The 15,654-nt window shown below is 41.7% G+C and overlaps 1 protein-coding gene across 1 annotated transcript; it reads right to left on the bottom strand.

Moving 5' to 3' along the window:
• Positions 1–4,470: 4,470 nt before the first annotated feature.
• MRPL23 (mitochondrial ribosomal protein L23) lies at positions 4,471–15,648 on the bottom strand. Its single transcript, XM_009328526.1, has 4 exons — positions 15,525–15,648; positions 14,561–14,643; positions 12,595–12,668; positions 4,471–4,837 (listed from the first exon to the last, which is right to left on the bottom strand). Exons 1-4 carry the CDS (start codon positions 15,587–15,589, stop codon positions 4,673–4,675), a joined length of 387 nt encoding a protein of 128 aa, XP_009326801.1. The 5' UTR covers positions 15,590–15,648; the 3' UTR covers positions 4,471–4,672.
• Between the last annotated feature and the right edge of the window lie 6 nt (positions 15,649–15,654).

The raw sequence follows: 15,654 nt of genomic DNA, 5'->3' as shown, positions 1-15,654 counted from the left end.
ATTTATAAGAATTACCTATCTTCTCTACAAACACAGGATTCCTAAACAGCAACACTCAGTTTTCCCCATTACAACCACTTTAAGAAATTCACAGGACAGATGACAATGTGTTGCTGACTTTAACACTGTTTGGGCCCAGCTTATTCAGGGAAACTTACTTCATCCTGCAACGCTCATCAAGTTCAAACCTTGAAATCCATTCCAGGTAACATTCAACCGCAAGCTTCTGGACTACACACAGAAACTACGGCATGAAATTTTATGGTCTGTGTTATTCGGGAGGTCAAAAGGGATTATCACAATGTTCCTTTTTAGCCGTGGTACCTATGAGCCTTGGCATATAAGCCACCCTGGAAAGCCACTCTCAGACAACTGTTTTAAATTGGACTCTGAGCTGTCCTTGAACCCTACTTCAGGAGAAAGCAGCATTGTTAAGATAACTGTTTTACAGCTTTCAGTCCTCCTAGCAAAAATAGTGCTTGCTTTGTGTACCTTGCCCTGTTTCACACACTAAGCAGACATCCTCTATCCAACCCTTACCGCTCTCTGCAAGCCGTTCCACAAACACACCAGAGCTGAAGAAGCAATAGTCTGTCCTACAACCTGAAAATTCAAATAAATAAAATATTTTTCCTGAAAAAAAACCCCGACTTTGATATAATTCGGATAACCTGGATGGGTCGGGAACTCCCCAGCCATGAAGACATTTTCCATAGCAAGATGGCCTAGGATAAAGTAAGCAAAATTTTCCTACTGGCTTTCCTTTGCACAGAGCAGGAATATTTGCTAAATGGATTAGAATATGCCTTTTCTGGAATCCACCACAAGGTTGTACTTACTTCTTTCCTATCATTTATTTTATTTAGCCTTTCTTCTTCTCTTAACCACCAGTAGACTGACAAACAGGGAATGATGCACAGGACTGTAAAACTGGCCACTGATCTGCAGGCAATACTTAATCTTTGACATAGCGTGGCTTACACACAGAAGATGAAGCTACCGCAGCTTTGTCTCTAACCACTTACCAGCTAAGCTGCACTACATGCCTTCCTACTTCAAGGTAACTGTGAAGACAAACATTTGCACTCTCTGAGGTCACATAGCAAGGCTCAGGTGACAAGTGGTTACAAAACAGTAATTTTGTCACCTGCAGACACCCACACACTCTTACATGATCCACTTCAACCAACAAGGAACCTGTTCCTAGCACCCAACTGAGCAGGACTTACAGCACAAAACTCATTTCAAAGCTGTAATGTTAGGAAAGCCACTGTACATAGTCACTTCACTGTCTCTGCAATCCTATTCTGGCTTGTTTTAAAAAATACTAAATACAAGCTAACAAAAAAGCAATTGCGTGCTCCCTCTGAAGTGTACTGGTGTTGCTGCGACAAAGCTCATCATAGGCGGATGCCTTTCTCCACCAGAGTGGCCGACGCAGTCAATTGCGCATCCGCTGACTGTTCCAGCACATTACTCTCTTTGGGGGGTTGCACACGTTCAGAGGGGAAAGAAACTGCATTCAACGTCTCCCTTGCACGTCAGAGAAGACGGCAGCTGCAGAGCTGTGCACGCCAAGTGTGGGACGTGGCTTCTCCTGCACCACAGCGAACATCAGCCTCTTCAACCAAATCATTACTTTCATCCTTGGAAAAGTTATTCACACGTATATCCAAATCCTTGGCCCACAGGTATGGCTGCTGACATAGCCAAGGACAGCTCGACACCTCTGATAGCAGGGCTAGATGTGACCTCATAGGATCTGCCAATCCCTTGCATCACCCAAAATAAACATCAGGATGTGCTGGAAGGAGCATAATTTAGTGAACAAAACTACATAATTCTTGAGTCCTTGTCCTAGTTTCACGACTCATTGCTGTGCTCCTCTCTGGTACATGATATAATCTCTGCCTTCATATTGAAGTATCATCTCCGTGATCTTCTAGCCTGTACAGTTTGGGGGATGGGATTTGTGAAGCACCAAATCATATTAAGCACTGGCACTTCCTCAGAAACATTGGCCAACAAGGGACTGGGAAAGACTCGACATCTTTTCAATCCCACTTCCATGGCAATCAGGAGCATTAAAGCAAAACAACAGTGGGTCAGGGGCTTTGAATTTTCTTTTTTTAATCTTACCTTCATTTCACAGGAATACTATTTTAGAGGTAGCTGGTAACATTGCTATCTTAAGCAGCTTGAGTATCTGCCAGAATTTGGTTGCAGCAACTTCATATCGATACAAGTATACTCGTCTCTCTATTTATTCCCTTTTGTGCCACTCCAGACAGAAACCTGTCTTGAACATGAGCTAGAAATTAATCACCCACAGAGAAATCACAGAATAGCAAAGCATGGTAGACCTGCCCAGGGGCTTTTGATACTCACTTTGCCTAGAGCATATTTGGGATTGCAAATAAACTCCTCTCAGCTTGGGTCCTCAATGCCAGTACAAAAGCTGGTGACTCCAGCCTCTCCTGAGGACCATAACAGGGAAGGCAGAGGCTGATGGTTAACATCTCTCTTGGTGTTACACCTAACACAGGGAATACAGCCTCATTTATCCAGAACTATCACATATCTGACTGTTTGCTTGCTCAAGGCTGACCAACCAGTTAGGAAGATATATGGCAGCACTAGATGAATTTTTTTCATTTTATCTTCACCATGGTGAAGAAGATGGAGTTACCTATATTGGAGGTGACCACAAAGGAAAGTGAAGAAAAAATAGAAAACTCCGTAACATTATACTGTAGGAACAAAGCCTCAGCCCCAATATGGATCAGCTCCACACTGAGCTGGGAGTTTGAGAAACAGACCCTTTAAAAATTAAAAAAGTAGGGGGACGTGGGGAGGCTGTGTACAGCAGAGGCAAGACCCTTGCATCTGGACAAATTCAGTCATCCTACTTTAAAACTGCAGGCCAGCTCCTGATTTAACCTGGAGTTTCACATGTCACTACAAAACTCTGGAAGTGTTGGCTTTGCAGATATGCCAAACATAAGAACTGTTTTCAGTGAACTCAGTATTTTTCCACATCTACTATTGTAACTCTGCTGGCAAGCTGGGAGTAGCAAATCCTCCCTTATCTCCCTCCTCTCTGAGAGCATCTCTCTGTTTAAGCACCAGCTAACTTAGATCATCATGTACGATCCCCCTTGGAAAATGGACAAAAGAGGGGGGTGGGAGAGTCACTGGGGTTGTAAGCAACAAACCACAGAAGGAGATGGACTGTCATGCAGAAGGGAAGTAGCAGGGGGAAAGAGGCAACTAATGAACAGAAGGGGGTGCGTAAAATTCTACTTGGATTGCCTCTCTGGGGAACAGCTGTTGCCTTGTAAACATCTTGCTAGCTGTCCAAACAAGAAGTTCAGACACAGAACAATAAAGGAGAGCACCCGGGTAGAAGCGTGCAAGGCATGGGCTCATTCACTACCCTGCCAATTGCTCCAAGTGGCAGAATTCAAAAGCCAGGGAAACGTTAGCCATATGTTTAACCCTGCGTGTGCTGGTTAGGGTTATAGCCAATGGCGTGCAAAAACACATCCTTCTCTATCTGTGGTGAAGTCCTTCCTAGTCCTCCTCTTCCTCCACTGTTTCTGACACATCAGCAGAGCACATTACTTCACAAAGGAAAAGAGGAAATATCCTCATCAAAGCGAGGGGAAACAGCCGCAGAGCCAAGAAATGAAAAACCTGAACGTGGCAGCCCTGAAGGCCTAGAAAAGTTCTACCGCTGCCCTGGCATCAGCAACTTGGAAGTAGAGGGAGTTGCACCAGAAGAAGTAAAAAGAGTCTTTTTATTAGTCCTGAGCACAAAACAGCCTACACTGGCAGAAGCATTTCTATGCCAGTACAACTGTGTCCACACAGGACTCTTGCCAGCCCTGCGAGGTAGCTGCGGACAGGGGAAAGAATACTAGCACAGCCATGCCAGTAAACATTCCTAGGGCAGGCTGGCCACAGAAGGCAACTACCCGCACTGCACAACAGCAAGCAGACACCGTGCACCACCTTCATCCGTTCCTTGATGCTTCTAGGGGTTAAAAGCACACATGCCCAATCACAAGCCTATCCAATAAACCCTGTCTCCAAAATGCCACACAACCGTTAACAAAGGAGTGCAATCAGATCACACACACATCTCCAGGAAAGGGAGGGGGGTCACTTTGGAAGGAAGGCAATTCACAGGATAGTAGGACACCATAACAGACAATAAGGGAACCCTATGTCCTGAGCCTATAGTCTAGTTATCTACACCTTCATGTCCACCTCCGACTGACCCATCTTGAATTTAACACATTCTATTCAATGCAAACTACACTTATCCTGGAAAATGAAATGCCTCCTACTTCTACTCAGAACAACCCGTAGAAGCAGGAAGAAGGTAAGCACAATGACACTCTCATAGTCAGAAACAACAACAAGCAATGCCACATTTTAGAAACAGTCCACAAGTTCACAGGAAAGACCTGATGCAAGTCAGATTTATTTTACCTTTTTATTTCTTTAGGGCCATTTTGTTGTAGTTGTGCACAAACAGCCAGGACAAAAAGACACACTAGCAAGGGCTGCTCAAGAATAAACATTCAGTCATTACAAGAAGGGAAGAGTGCAAGTTCTGCTGATCAAAATCCCTCTGAGCCTAAAGAAAGGCAGCTGGCTTGTTGCATCAAAGTCCAAACCAATCGGGGACTCCACCTCGTCTGGGGTCACCTTTCTGCCTCTGCTTCTCTCTCTCCATATATTTATTCTTGAAGTCATCAAAAGAGCGAGTTTCTGTGTCTTGTTCTTTGTCTGGAAATAGGTTGGGAAACTGAAAGGTTTGTCCTTGGCCCTAAAGAGAAAACAAATGGTCAGAGAGACATTCCAGCCTTTCTGCAGTAGCTATGATGCATATACTTACAATGAAAGACCACCCTGAAGTTTCAGCTAGTGCAAAATGGTACCTCTTACCTCCCAAGATCTCTTTCCACCCCTCTCCCCAAGATACACATATATCCCTCCCCCCTAAAAAAGCTAACTTTCAGCCTCTCCTCTTTTGTGTGCTAATTAAGACACTGACATTTTTTTTACAGATGAATGGTCAGGAGATGGACACCTCTTCAAAGACTTTGAACCAGCTCAGAGATATTGTATGAGTCATACAGTAAAAGCAAGATGAGCAAAATAAGTGATTGTGTTAAAGTAACACCATCGGGGAAATACATGGTGGAGCAAGCATTCATTATGTTAATACTCAGGATATAGGTAGCGGTTATAGTTGTTTAGATCTCAGCTAAGAATAAGAGAGAACAGCCCTAGCAGCTGTTACTGTAGGGTGTAATGTGGGAATATGGAATAACAGATATTAGAGGTCTCTTATCAACAGGAATAAAGACTACAGTGTAAAACAATTACAGTGAGAACAATCTGTCTAATATATCACTGATGAGATTAAAGTGATTACATCTGCATCAGTCATTCTGCCTAACAGACAAATCATTTTAGTGAAACATCATCGTCAAATCTATGTCTCCCACTTGGAAAATAAATATGTGCTTGGTCTCTGGTTTTTATCTAACAGCAGGAAACCATTATTATGTGGAAATGTTCTATCCCATTATCTACTTACTTTTCAGTGGTGTTTGCACTAAGCACAACTTCATTAAACTCAACAATATCAGCCCTTCCATTCCATATGGGACTTCGCATAATAAAACTCCTAACTGATAGCTCATAACTCTAAAATTACTCCAAAATACTTACAAACCTTACCATACATTAACTTGGGCAGAATACCTCATACAGGAATCTCAACAAAAGCATTTAATTGCTTCGGATGAAAACAGGGGCTTTTTTTTTTTCCAGATTAGCTATTCTTTACATTTGTACAATAAATACAATCAAACAAGAGGCCCAGTTATGAAATGGTTCCACAAAGAACATGAAAGGAGCCTTCCACGACACAGCTACCTATACTACATTTTTGGGATCAGAAATGTGACATAATTAAATAAAAAAAAAACGTCACCAAGTCCCTGACCCAGCTGAATGTGTGCTATGTTTCATTTAGCCATATACATTCAACCTGGTAATTTACAGGTGTGAAAGAATTTAAACCTCAAGCATACACTTTGGGAAAAAAAAACATGACTTATCCCAATTGAGCTTATCCAGACTAGAATCTAGGAAATATCAACTCATACCCAGCAATGCTCCAGTTGTTTTTGTAGTGCATACTTCTTGGGGGTTTCCTAAGAGCCTGACCATACTACAAAAACAAGGGAGCTGCTGTGTACATTGCTCTGTCCTCAATTCTAGCCTGGATAAGATCAACTGGAACAAATCAAGGTTTTCCTTTCCACGGTGTACACTCTGGGGTTTCAACTCTTTTGTACCTTTAAATTACCACCAGGTATGCTTATAATAGCTGTCCTATGACAATTAACGCATAGTTCCATTTCAAGGCACAGAAACTGGCCTTATCAATGTCCTTGAGCAATCCCAAAGCTGTAGCCTAGTGAAACTCTTCCTGTAGTAGGATCAGCAGCAAGCACCCTTGAGACCAAGTGCTGCCCAAGATTTTAGCACACTGAAGCATTTGGAAAAGAATTTGTTTACACTACAAAAAATTACTGTGTTTTAACTGCGCTGCGGGCGGGTCACTCAGCCCCATGGTACCTATAGAACAGACGGGGCCAATTCAAAGGACTCGTCTGCCCTGGAGAGGAAGCCATTTTAGTTAAACAAGTCAGAAAACAATTCAGGCTAACATGGTAGGCATACCACCTACACTGAAAATTTGAGAACTATTTATATTGGTAACAGTGTAGTAAGGGACCGTTCTTGTTATGCAGCACTTCCATCCTGGTATGCTTCCAGCACCAATGCACTTCCCTTATTGGAGAATGAAGGAAAGCTGTCCCTAAAGCATACTAACAACATCCATGGTAATTCACTAAGCATTGCAAAACAGTTACTATTTTAAAAAGAGGGAAAAAAACAAAAAAAAGATATGCACAGAGGCTGTAGCAAAACCAGACAAACCTTTCAGCTGTTTATCAAAGTGCTCACAGTTCCCATTTCAAGGCTGGTGAAAGTCAAATATTGAGCTGAAAATGTCAATCTGTATCTGGAGTCTTTTAATAAATCAAAATCAGCACAGACAAGTTGGCTCTTTCCAGCTCTTGTTTTGTGAAGAAATTCTGATTTTGGCTGGCAGCCAGACACGATTCGAAACAGCCAAGACATTACACCCTGAGAACTGAAGGTTGATAAATCTTAAGTAACAATACTATGCAGTAATACTGCACTGTAAGACTCTGAAGTGATGAAAGCTGTATGAAAAATAGCTGTTGTGCATGCTCAGTAGCTAGTTTTCAGAAGAAGCCTGTATCTTGGGTATTTCAAATTTTCAAAAATACCAAAAGGCATCAACTTACATAAAGGATTGTGAGTCTGCCCAGGCATATTTACATTCAGTGCATCTTCCACACGATGCCAGAAGCTACTGAGGTTCAAGCTCATATGCCACCTTCTCAAAAAAATGCCTACCGAAGGAATGGAGGGATCGTCACTCCTTTATGCAATGCTGCTTTTTCTTACAATTTTTCTTTGCAAAAGTTTTCCCTTCTATACAGCAACCATTTGACAACATCAGAAAGCAAAATTTTGGCTTATTCCTAAACCTTGCATTTGTTCACTGCTTTACCTTTTGCAAGCCATTTAACCAAGGTCATTCTTTTAATTACTGAATTATTGAAATTCACATAAGCTGAAATGGGCTCTAAAAAGGCTAGGGCTTGGTTCTCCTTTAGAACTTCTGCCAGCGTAATTACCTTAGAAGCACAGAGGAAGAGGGAGAAAAGAACACCCTCCTACCTGACATAGCTGTGCTAAAAGAAAATCCTGTAAAAAAGACAGACACTGGCAAAAAAATCATTTTGCTTGGATAATTTAGTCTGTCTTAGAACTGGTTGCTGCACCACCAGCAAACAAACTTTTTCATCAATGTGAGGTGATACACTGATACTCTGGAGTTTGTCAGGGTAAGCTCTACCACCACATGCTCTTACATCTAAGTGAGCCCTTATAATGTTAAAAAAAAGGAAGAAAAAAACCAAACAAAGCAAGTCAGAGAGGCGGTATTAAAACACCTAAAAAATAAAGGCAACATGATGATTTTACGCATTGCTATTCTCAATTTAGGGTCTTCCCAGAGACCTCCCTTTTTCCTACAAATTCTAAAATTATGTACAAGTGAGGTGTGTGGTCCAGTGTTTAGATTACAGAAATGGGAGCCATTAAACTTCTACTCCTGCGCAACTCTAATCCTCGCTTCAGCATTACCCAAATGTAAAACTGATTTATATACAAAGTCTTATGAGGATTCATTTGTTAAATGCTAACATCCTTCAAGATAAAAAGTGACCTAAGCATCAAACATGCATTTTCCCCTTAGATTTGAAGCCTTTTTTGTTAGAAAGGCTGAAAACACACCTTGTTCTCCGAGTCTGTAGAAGGAGTTATCACATCGAGTGGTACAAATTGCCTCCATTCACTTTAATGAGAGGTTAAGTGACCATAATTAGGTCTATGAAGTCAAGTGTTAGCCTTTCCACCGCTGAGCCTCATGTCAGAAAATTGCTGGAAGGATTATCGGGCACAAACTCACTTATACTTCTCTGACCTTTGCGTCCCTTGAAAAGTTTAGGAATGGAAGGTCAGCACAGATATCATTATGTAGGAATGACGCAGCAAACACTGATCACGTAAACAACTGTAAGATCTTCTGATTATTTAGATAATTGAAGCACTTACTACTGTCCTTCAGAATTAGGAGAAAAGTGATGTTTATAGTATCGTTAACTAAAAAAATTCTGGGCTCCCAACGGCACGGGATTCGGTCCAGCAGTAGCAGCAAATGCAGCTAAGTTTAATAATCCAGTGCATTTGAACAATTCTCCTACTATTGCAGTGGTAACATCTGATGTTAAAAGGTATGGCAAAACAGCACAGAAAGCAACTTCAAAAATCCACACAGGAATGACACAGCGTATGGACCATCCAAGTTTCCTCTGAATTCGCTACATGTCAAAAGAAAACTGCTGTCACATCTGATGTGTAAATGGGTTAATTACTATGAATGTACCGGACACTCTAAACAGGGTTTGAGGAGAAAGCATTTGCAAAAATGTTCCCACCGGTGCCATCATTCATGCAGCTAAATAGGTGTTAGTCTTAATGTTGACAAGGTCAGACTCCTTTTTACAGCCATCTCCATTAGATTTCTCAAAACAGGTTTAATTAAAAATAGGTCTGGATTCCAGAGGCTTGTCTACAGTTGCGCTCCCACGGGTGCTAACACCTGTTGAGCTAAACCAGTGAGAACACTGAAGGAGGAGGAGGGCATGTTGTTGGTTTTTTTAAATTTCCCTGATGTTGATGCAACTGTGAAGTTTCCCACTGGCTTTTTTTTTTTTTTAATAACGTGAGGTTAATTATAACTGTATTGGAGTAAGGAGAAAGGTTGCTGTATTACATTCATTTTATGTACTCTGCGAAGATATATAGCTTTGTTTTTAATTAAAAAAATAAAACAGTGTAAAAAAGTAGCATTTGATACCCAGGGCTGTAAGTCTCTAACTTAAACCTTTCTCACCATATTCCAAAAGGGGAAAAAAGGCAGGCAGGCTCTGGAATGGCAAGATATTGTTGATCTACAGCCTTCTATGATTTGAGGTATTTTTTTAGTGTGAAAATATTATGCTTGGACAGATCATGTATTTGTCCAGTTACAGCCTGAGAATAAAGTAAACAGCTCTGAATCTTCAAGAAATAGTATTTGGAAAAGAAAGGACAACAATTCTTACATGTGAAACAGCTGGGGCACTAATCTGACACCTAAGGGTATGTTGACTATGACTTCATACACCTTCCACCTTTGAGACACTTGCAGTAAGTTAATGGATATGTATGTTGTGCTGGGACACATAAGGTGATGTTTTATGAAGCAGGGAAGCGTAACTGGTCATGAGAATATACTCAATTTCATTCAGGTAAACCACACCACAAGCTGCTACCAAGTCACGCTGGAAAGAGCAATACTTCCACCTAGTGGGCAATAGAAAGATCAACGCAAGACCTTCCAAAAACACATCCTTATTTTTCCAGTCATAAGCAGTTTTAACTTGAAACTGGATTAATGAGAGAAAACACAGCTGGTAAAAATGGTGGGAAAGCCCAGCTACTCTGACTCACAGCAGATGCAAACTGATTCTCATGAAAATAAGGATTTTACAGTGGTTACCAAAGACTCTCCTAAATTAGGCAGATATTAACAATGGACTGCATGGGGCCTGTTACGGCCTGAATCACACCATGAATGAGAATGAAGGCAAAACCTTCAGTTTCAGAAATGACACTGGGTTTCTGGCCTCACCCAGTGTTTAAAGCTGGTGTGAACACAGAACTGGGAGCTCATTGTCTGAGACACCAGAGCTAGTGATGAAAAGCAAAGAACAAAAGGAAAAAAGAGAAAGAAAAAAGGGAAAAAAAAAAAAAGGACAGACAAACCTAAACGTTAAAGGAATTAACAGATACCAACAACAACAGAAAAAAAAGAGAGCAAAGAGACTAGGAATGAGGTGAGGGGAGGGGAAAACACACAGATCAAGCTTCACTGACAAAAGTTTAGTAAATGGTCAGGATTCCCTCACTTAGGATGAAATACAATACCAAAAGCTGGTCCCCTGACCTTGTTCATGGGTCAGATGGAAAACATGGCATTCTTCAAAAATTTATGATGATATAGGGCAACATAGTAATGGACACTTGCCGTCTCCCGTACCAAGAGTAGTCCTCAGCCACAGGACCACAGGGCTCTGTGCAGGCTAATTTGCCCGGCAGACAAAACGAGAGGCTAGAGGAATGACCAGAGTTACTGCTGTCCAGCAGCCTCCAGTACCAAGCTAGTTCAGGTAATTCTCCTCTCCATCATGGAGATGCCCTTAAGGTAATGGCAACTATTCTAGGTTCAGAGGTTTGATGTGAAAGAAATGCACAAAGGCACTGCCTCAAATGAGTGGTTTCCTCCACAGAACAGCAGTATTTTGCTTCCCACTCCTTCCTCTTGCGTATCTATGGGTTGCAAACTACCTCCTTCTCAACACAGCAAACAAAAGAAACAAGACTGCGTTAAATACAGTGAAATAAAATTTGAGAACTGACCACAGTTCACTAAAGATCCATGTCTGCTTCAATCTTGGGAAACGAGTGTCTAAAAGCAAAGACGTCACTAACGAGGCCGTAACAATGGAAAGTGCTTGCCATTACCTACTAAGGAACAACACTCGGAGAAAGCAACTTGTAAGATACAACATCACTCCTGGCATTCAATTCCTCAGCTGTGTTCTTAATGAATCGTTCATACCTGATGTCTCGCAGACAGAAACCTAGCACAGATAATCCAGAAGGGAGAATTTGCCCACCAAAGCAGAGACTCTTCCTTGAAAAAAGAATGTGTTTTTTAGCCATCATAATGCAAAATCCTCACGGAGATGAGCTGGCCTTTAACTTCAGCACAGTAAATCAAGGTTAGTCTTCATCTAAATGTAACTCTGTTACTTTCTACTAACATTGTACTTTATACTGTTCTTTTGAAGGTAAGGACTGTCTAGAAAAACACACTCTCCTCACTTGTCTTTCCACTCCCCTTCCGAGAAGGGGCTTAGAGAAAAACTTCTAAGTACATTTAAACTTTGAAAAATTAAAAAAAATCAGATTTCCCATTGTCTGTGCCTCTTTACTTTGTCCCCAAGTCCATATGAAGTCTTATGCAGTCTTTAAGATCACCCAGTGTTCCCCCCACACTGAATTCTTGTCCCAGGATGGAGTAACACTGAGGTTGTGTTGCCAACAGCAATTTTGAGCTTATGGTTTTACAACCATAAATAGCATTCTTTTAATGTTATTTTGTCATGTGAAGGGGTTTTCTGTCACTGGTTGCATTTCTTTTTTACATAGAGACAGGTAAGCCCAAGAGAAGTCTGAACTATAACATGCTTCTGTTACGAAAGAAATTCCTAAGAACATGAAGCTCCTTTTCCACTGGGCAACCAACATACGTTTCAGAACCTGGTTTAGCCACAAAGCATGCTTGTTAGACATGACTAAAAGTTCTCCAAGGAATATGCCTTAGTCTTCTCTGAAATCCAAAAAGCTTTAATAAGAAGTTCCCTACCCTTACAATACATTCTTTCACTTACTGGATATTTCGGCAACCAACCACACAAGTCGTGAACCTTCCAGCACACAGAGTACAGGGTCAGCATGAAATTCACTGGCAAAGCAGCACCGTATGACATCAGACCATAACCTACATACAGACCTCAAACAAATACGGGACTTGAAAAATAACCATTTGTTTGAATTTGATTTTTAGACTAAGTCATTTAAATTTCTTTATACATTCTGGAACGTATTAAAGAGAATGTCATTATTAGAGGATTGGCAGAAATACTCAGCCAACCGGACAATTCACGGAACACTCCTTCTAGCTTGGCTGGTTAACAGTCCCTTCCTCTCTCCCCACATGCATCCATGTTAACTCACCAGCTGTACATAGGCGACCTTGTAATCTGGCTTCTTCACTCTCTGATTCTTGTGATTCCTCTTGTTGTTTGCACCTGCAAGAAATGCAGTCCCACCTTTTACTTCCCAGGACTTCCAAGTGCCCCAAAGCAAGGCCAAGCTGAAGGGCGGACTTCACTAGTTTTGATTTATCGTTAAGAGGAATACTCTTTCTTCAGTACCAACACAGTATCACAATTACTAAAATGTACTGAAATTGGTAGACACTACTCTCCTCGTTTACAAGTACGGAACCAAGGCATCACCAGACTCAGGCTGCTGACAGCCATTGTGCCTTCAGTCACACACAAAGTTTGCAAAGAAGCAAGGAGGTAAGTCTCCCGAGAAGTGGGCCAGGAGTGGTAAACTGTCCTCCCAACATCAACAGCTTCAGGAAGACAAGGAGGAAATGACCACTAAACAGCTTCAAACTTGTCAATTTTTACTACCCAGCTAATGAGGTGGATCTACTGTTTATACACCAGGAAATGACACTCCACATCCAAAAAAACCAAAGCACCTCAACCTTCTGCAAGTATGCTGGTCACAACTAGGTGGGAAGTTCAATTTATTCCCTGCACGTTAGGCAGACGTTAAAGCTCTCAAATTATTAGACATTCTAACCCCCTTTCCTCTTTTACCCCTGAATATATACATTCTACCATCACTTCCATTAGCAGTGGGGGACAAAATGGTTATAAGGACAAGCATGAATGTTTTTCAGTGCTGTTTGGAATTGCATGTGTTTGGTATTTAAGACTTTATTTAATTCTATTTTTCACATAAGCATATTACAGATGATCTTTCTGTTTTCTTTTCCTTCTATGTTCTGAGTTTTACAACCTTATTTTGAAGCTTTTTCTTTCATTCTACATTTTTCACTATTACAGCTCTTTTTTCCTATCCCTTTTTCAAAATCATCCCTACTTTTACCATTATAAACATATCAATCAATTCCTTTGCTAGAGGAATTGATGCTTTCATGTTTTCACTGCATGAAAAAAGAAAAAGACAGCCATCAAAGATGTCCTAACCAACAAGTCACTCTCCATTTGATTAATGCACTGCCTGGTCATCAAAAAGGTAAATAACATGAAAATTATATTCCTGACTTTGCACTGCATCCAAACTGCAGTCAGAGAAGCTCTGGGGAAGGAAGCATTCCTTCCTTCCTTCCGGACCTTATATAAAGCTAGCTTATTTCAGTTAGAGGTGAGTCCCTCTGCTCCAAGTCAGAGTTCGGCATAACTTAAACTACCAATGTTTTTTCTTTTTCTCTTGGGTTGCTTTTATGTTGTTTTTTTGGGTTTTTTGGGGGTTTTTTTGTAGGGTTGGCACAGGGGAGAAACACCATGAGTGGAAGCATACAAGTCTGTAGCAGAAATGTGGTAACAACAGGTAATGAAAAATCGGAAGTTTGTCAAGATGTTTTTCTGATGTTATCTACTGGTCTAATAGAACATTTTTCTTTGCTCTACAAACTTTGCCTTTTGTTAGACCATAAGCCCTCCTCTGTGTGCATGCCAGGTAATCTCAACTCACTTTTTTTTTTTTAAAAAAGGCTATGGCTGAAATTAAGTGTAATTACTGATTTTATTAAAACACATGAAGCGGTTCCTTCTGAAGTAAGACACCCACTGGTCTTCAAGGAGAAATGGTACCAACTACAAAAGCATATAGCACAAGCTAGATAACTGTCAAGATGATAAGGCGTTTTAAATCCAGATTTTTCTTTTTAAAACTAAACTTACGTCATAATCAAATCAAAGCATTCAAATATAAAGTGGTGCATATTCATTTGAAGGGACAAATAAGCTGACAGACATCACCAGCTAGGCACCTGGAACCACAGTTTGTTGAAATCTAATGGACCTTTTGAGAGGAAAAGTCTATTCTGGCTGCGCAGGGATGCTGTGTTCATCCCTTTGGATTACTCAATGGCACTTACCATACTGTATCCTGGTCCTCACAGCAGCTACCGGCACATTGTATATTTTTTCAAGGTAATTCTTGATATCCACTTTTGTCATTCTAGGTAATGCAAAAACATTTTTGGAGAAAGAAAGAAGGATAAGTATAAATATTTAAATAAAATAAAACAGAGCCAGAGTATTTATAGGCTGGTTGATACTCTGAAATAAATACGTCTTCTCCTTTTAACCAAGGTAGCTTTACTGCACAAAAGTATAAACTCAACATAGATCACACACTGCTACAGCAATTCATTATCCATAAACTGTAACAATGACAAATATTTTATCCTCTGTAGCCTCAACTGTCAAAACCCCAGATATATTCTGTATTCAGCGAGAGCGGGTAGGCTTTCTCACTGCCCAAGCCGAGAATCCTTTCTAATCTTCTGAATAGCATTTTCTAATCTTTTCAGGACCTGTCACAGGCTTATGGGCTTTAGTGTGTGCAACCAGATCAGTCAGGGTGAGAGTCCTGACAAATACCTGGACATCACCTTGTTTTCTCTGGATCATTTTCATAAGCACTTCCTTCTTCCTAAGCCTGTCCCTGGGAAGGCTGAGCCTCACTAACACTCAGGAAGAGGCACCAAGCAAAGCTCATACTTAAATTAGTGCCCTTGCAGCCCTCTAAAAGGTCTCCCTGATGCAGAAGCCCCTTCCCCCAGCCCAAAGGGTGCTATCTGGCACCTCGCCTTCCCACCCCTCAGCTAACCAGACAAGCTGCAGCCCAGAAGGCAGTGTGCCGAGACGTGTGGCACTGGTGTGTGTGTGGGGGGGTGTGCTCTAGAAGCGGTGGGGGGGGCTCTGCACCCCCCGGGCGGCGCTAGGCCCTTTCCGCGGTAGGGCAGGCCCAGACCCGTGACGGCTCCCGCTGCGGGGGGCTATGCTATGCTATGCTATGCCATGCCGTGCCCCGTTCCCCGCCGCCCCCGCACTCACTCCATGGAGACGCGGAACTGGACGGTGTCCTCGGGCTGCGGCACGCCGGGCCGCACCGCCAGCATGAAGAAGTTCGGCCGGAAGATCCGCAGCTGCGGGCCGCCCAGCTGGAACAGCGGGTACCTGCGGG

Source organism: Pygoscelis adeliae, unplaced genomic scaffold (genome assembly GCF_000699105.1).
Source record: "Pygoscelis adeliae isolate BGI_AS28 unplaced genomic scaffold, ASM69910v1 Scaffold166, whole genome shotgun sequence".
NCBI classification, from domain to species: Eukaryota; Metazoa; Chordata; class Aves; order Sphenisciformes; family Spheniscidae; genus Pygoscelis; species Pygoscelis adeliae.
This window is presented reverse-complemented; position numbering and strand designations above follow the sequence as displayed.

What these genes read in the sequence shown, in the direction of transcription:
- MRPL23 (XM_009328526.1), bottom strand. Translation starts at nt 15,589, where the DNA reads ATGCTGGCGGTGCGGCCCGGCGTGCCGCAGCCCGAGGACACCGTCCAG. An exon ending in GAGGACCAGGATACAGTATG is followed by an intron (nt 12,669 to 14,560) that starts GTAAGTGCCATT and finishes CATTTCTTGCAG; the next exon opens with GTGCAAACAACAAGAGGAAT. An exon ending in AGGTCGCCTATGTACAGCTG is followed by an intron (nt 4,838 to 12,594) that starts GTGAGTTAACAT and finishes TTTTCTCTTTAG; the next exon opens with GGCCAAGGACAAACCTTTCA.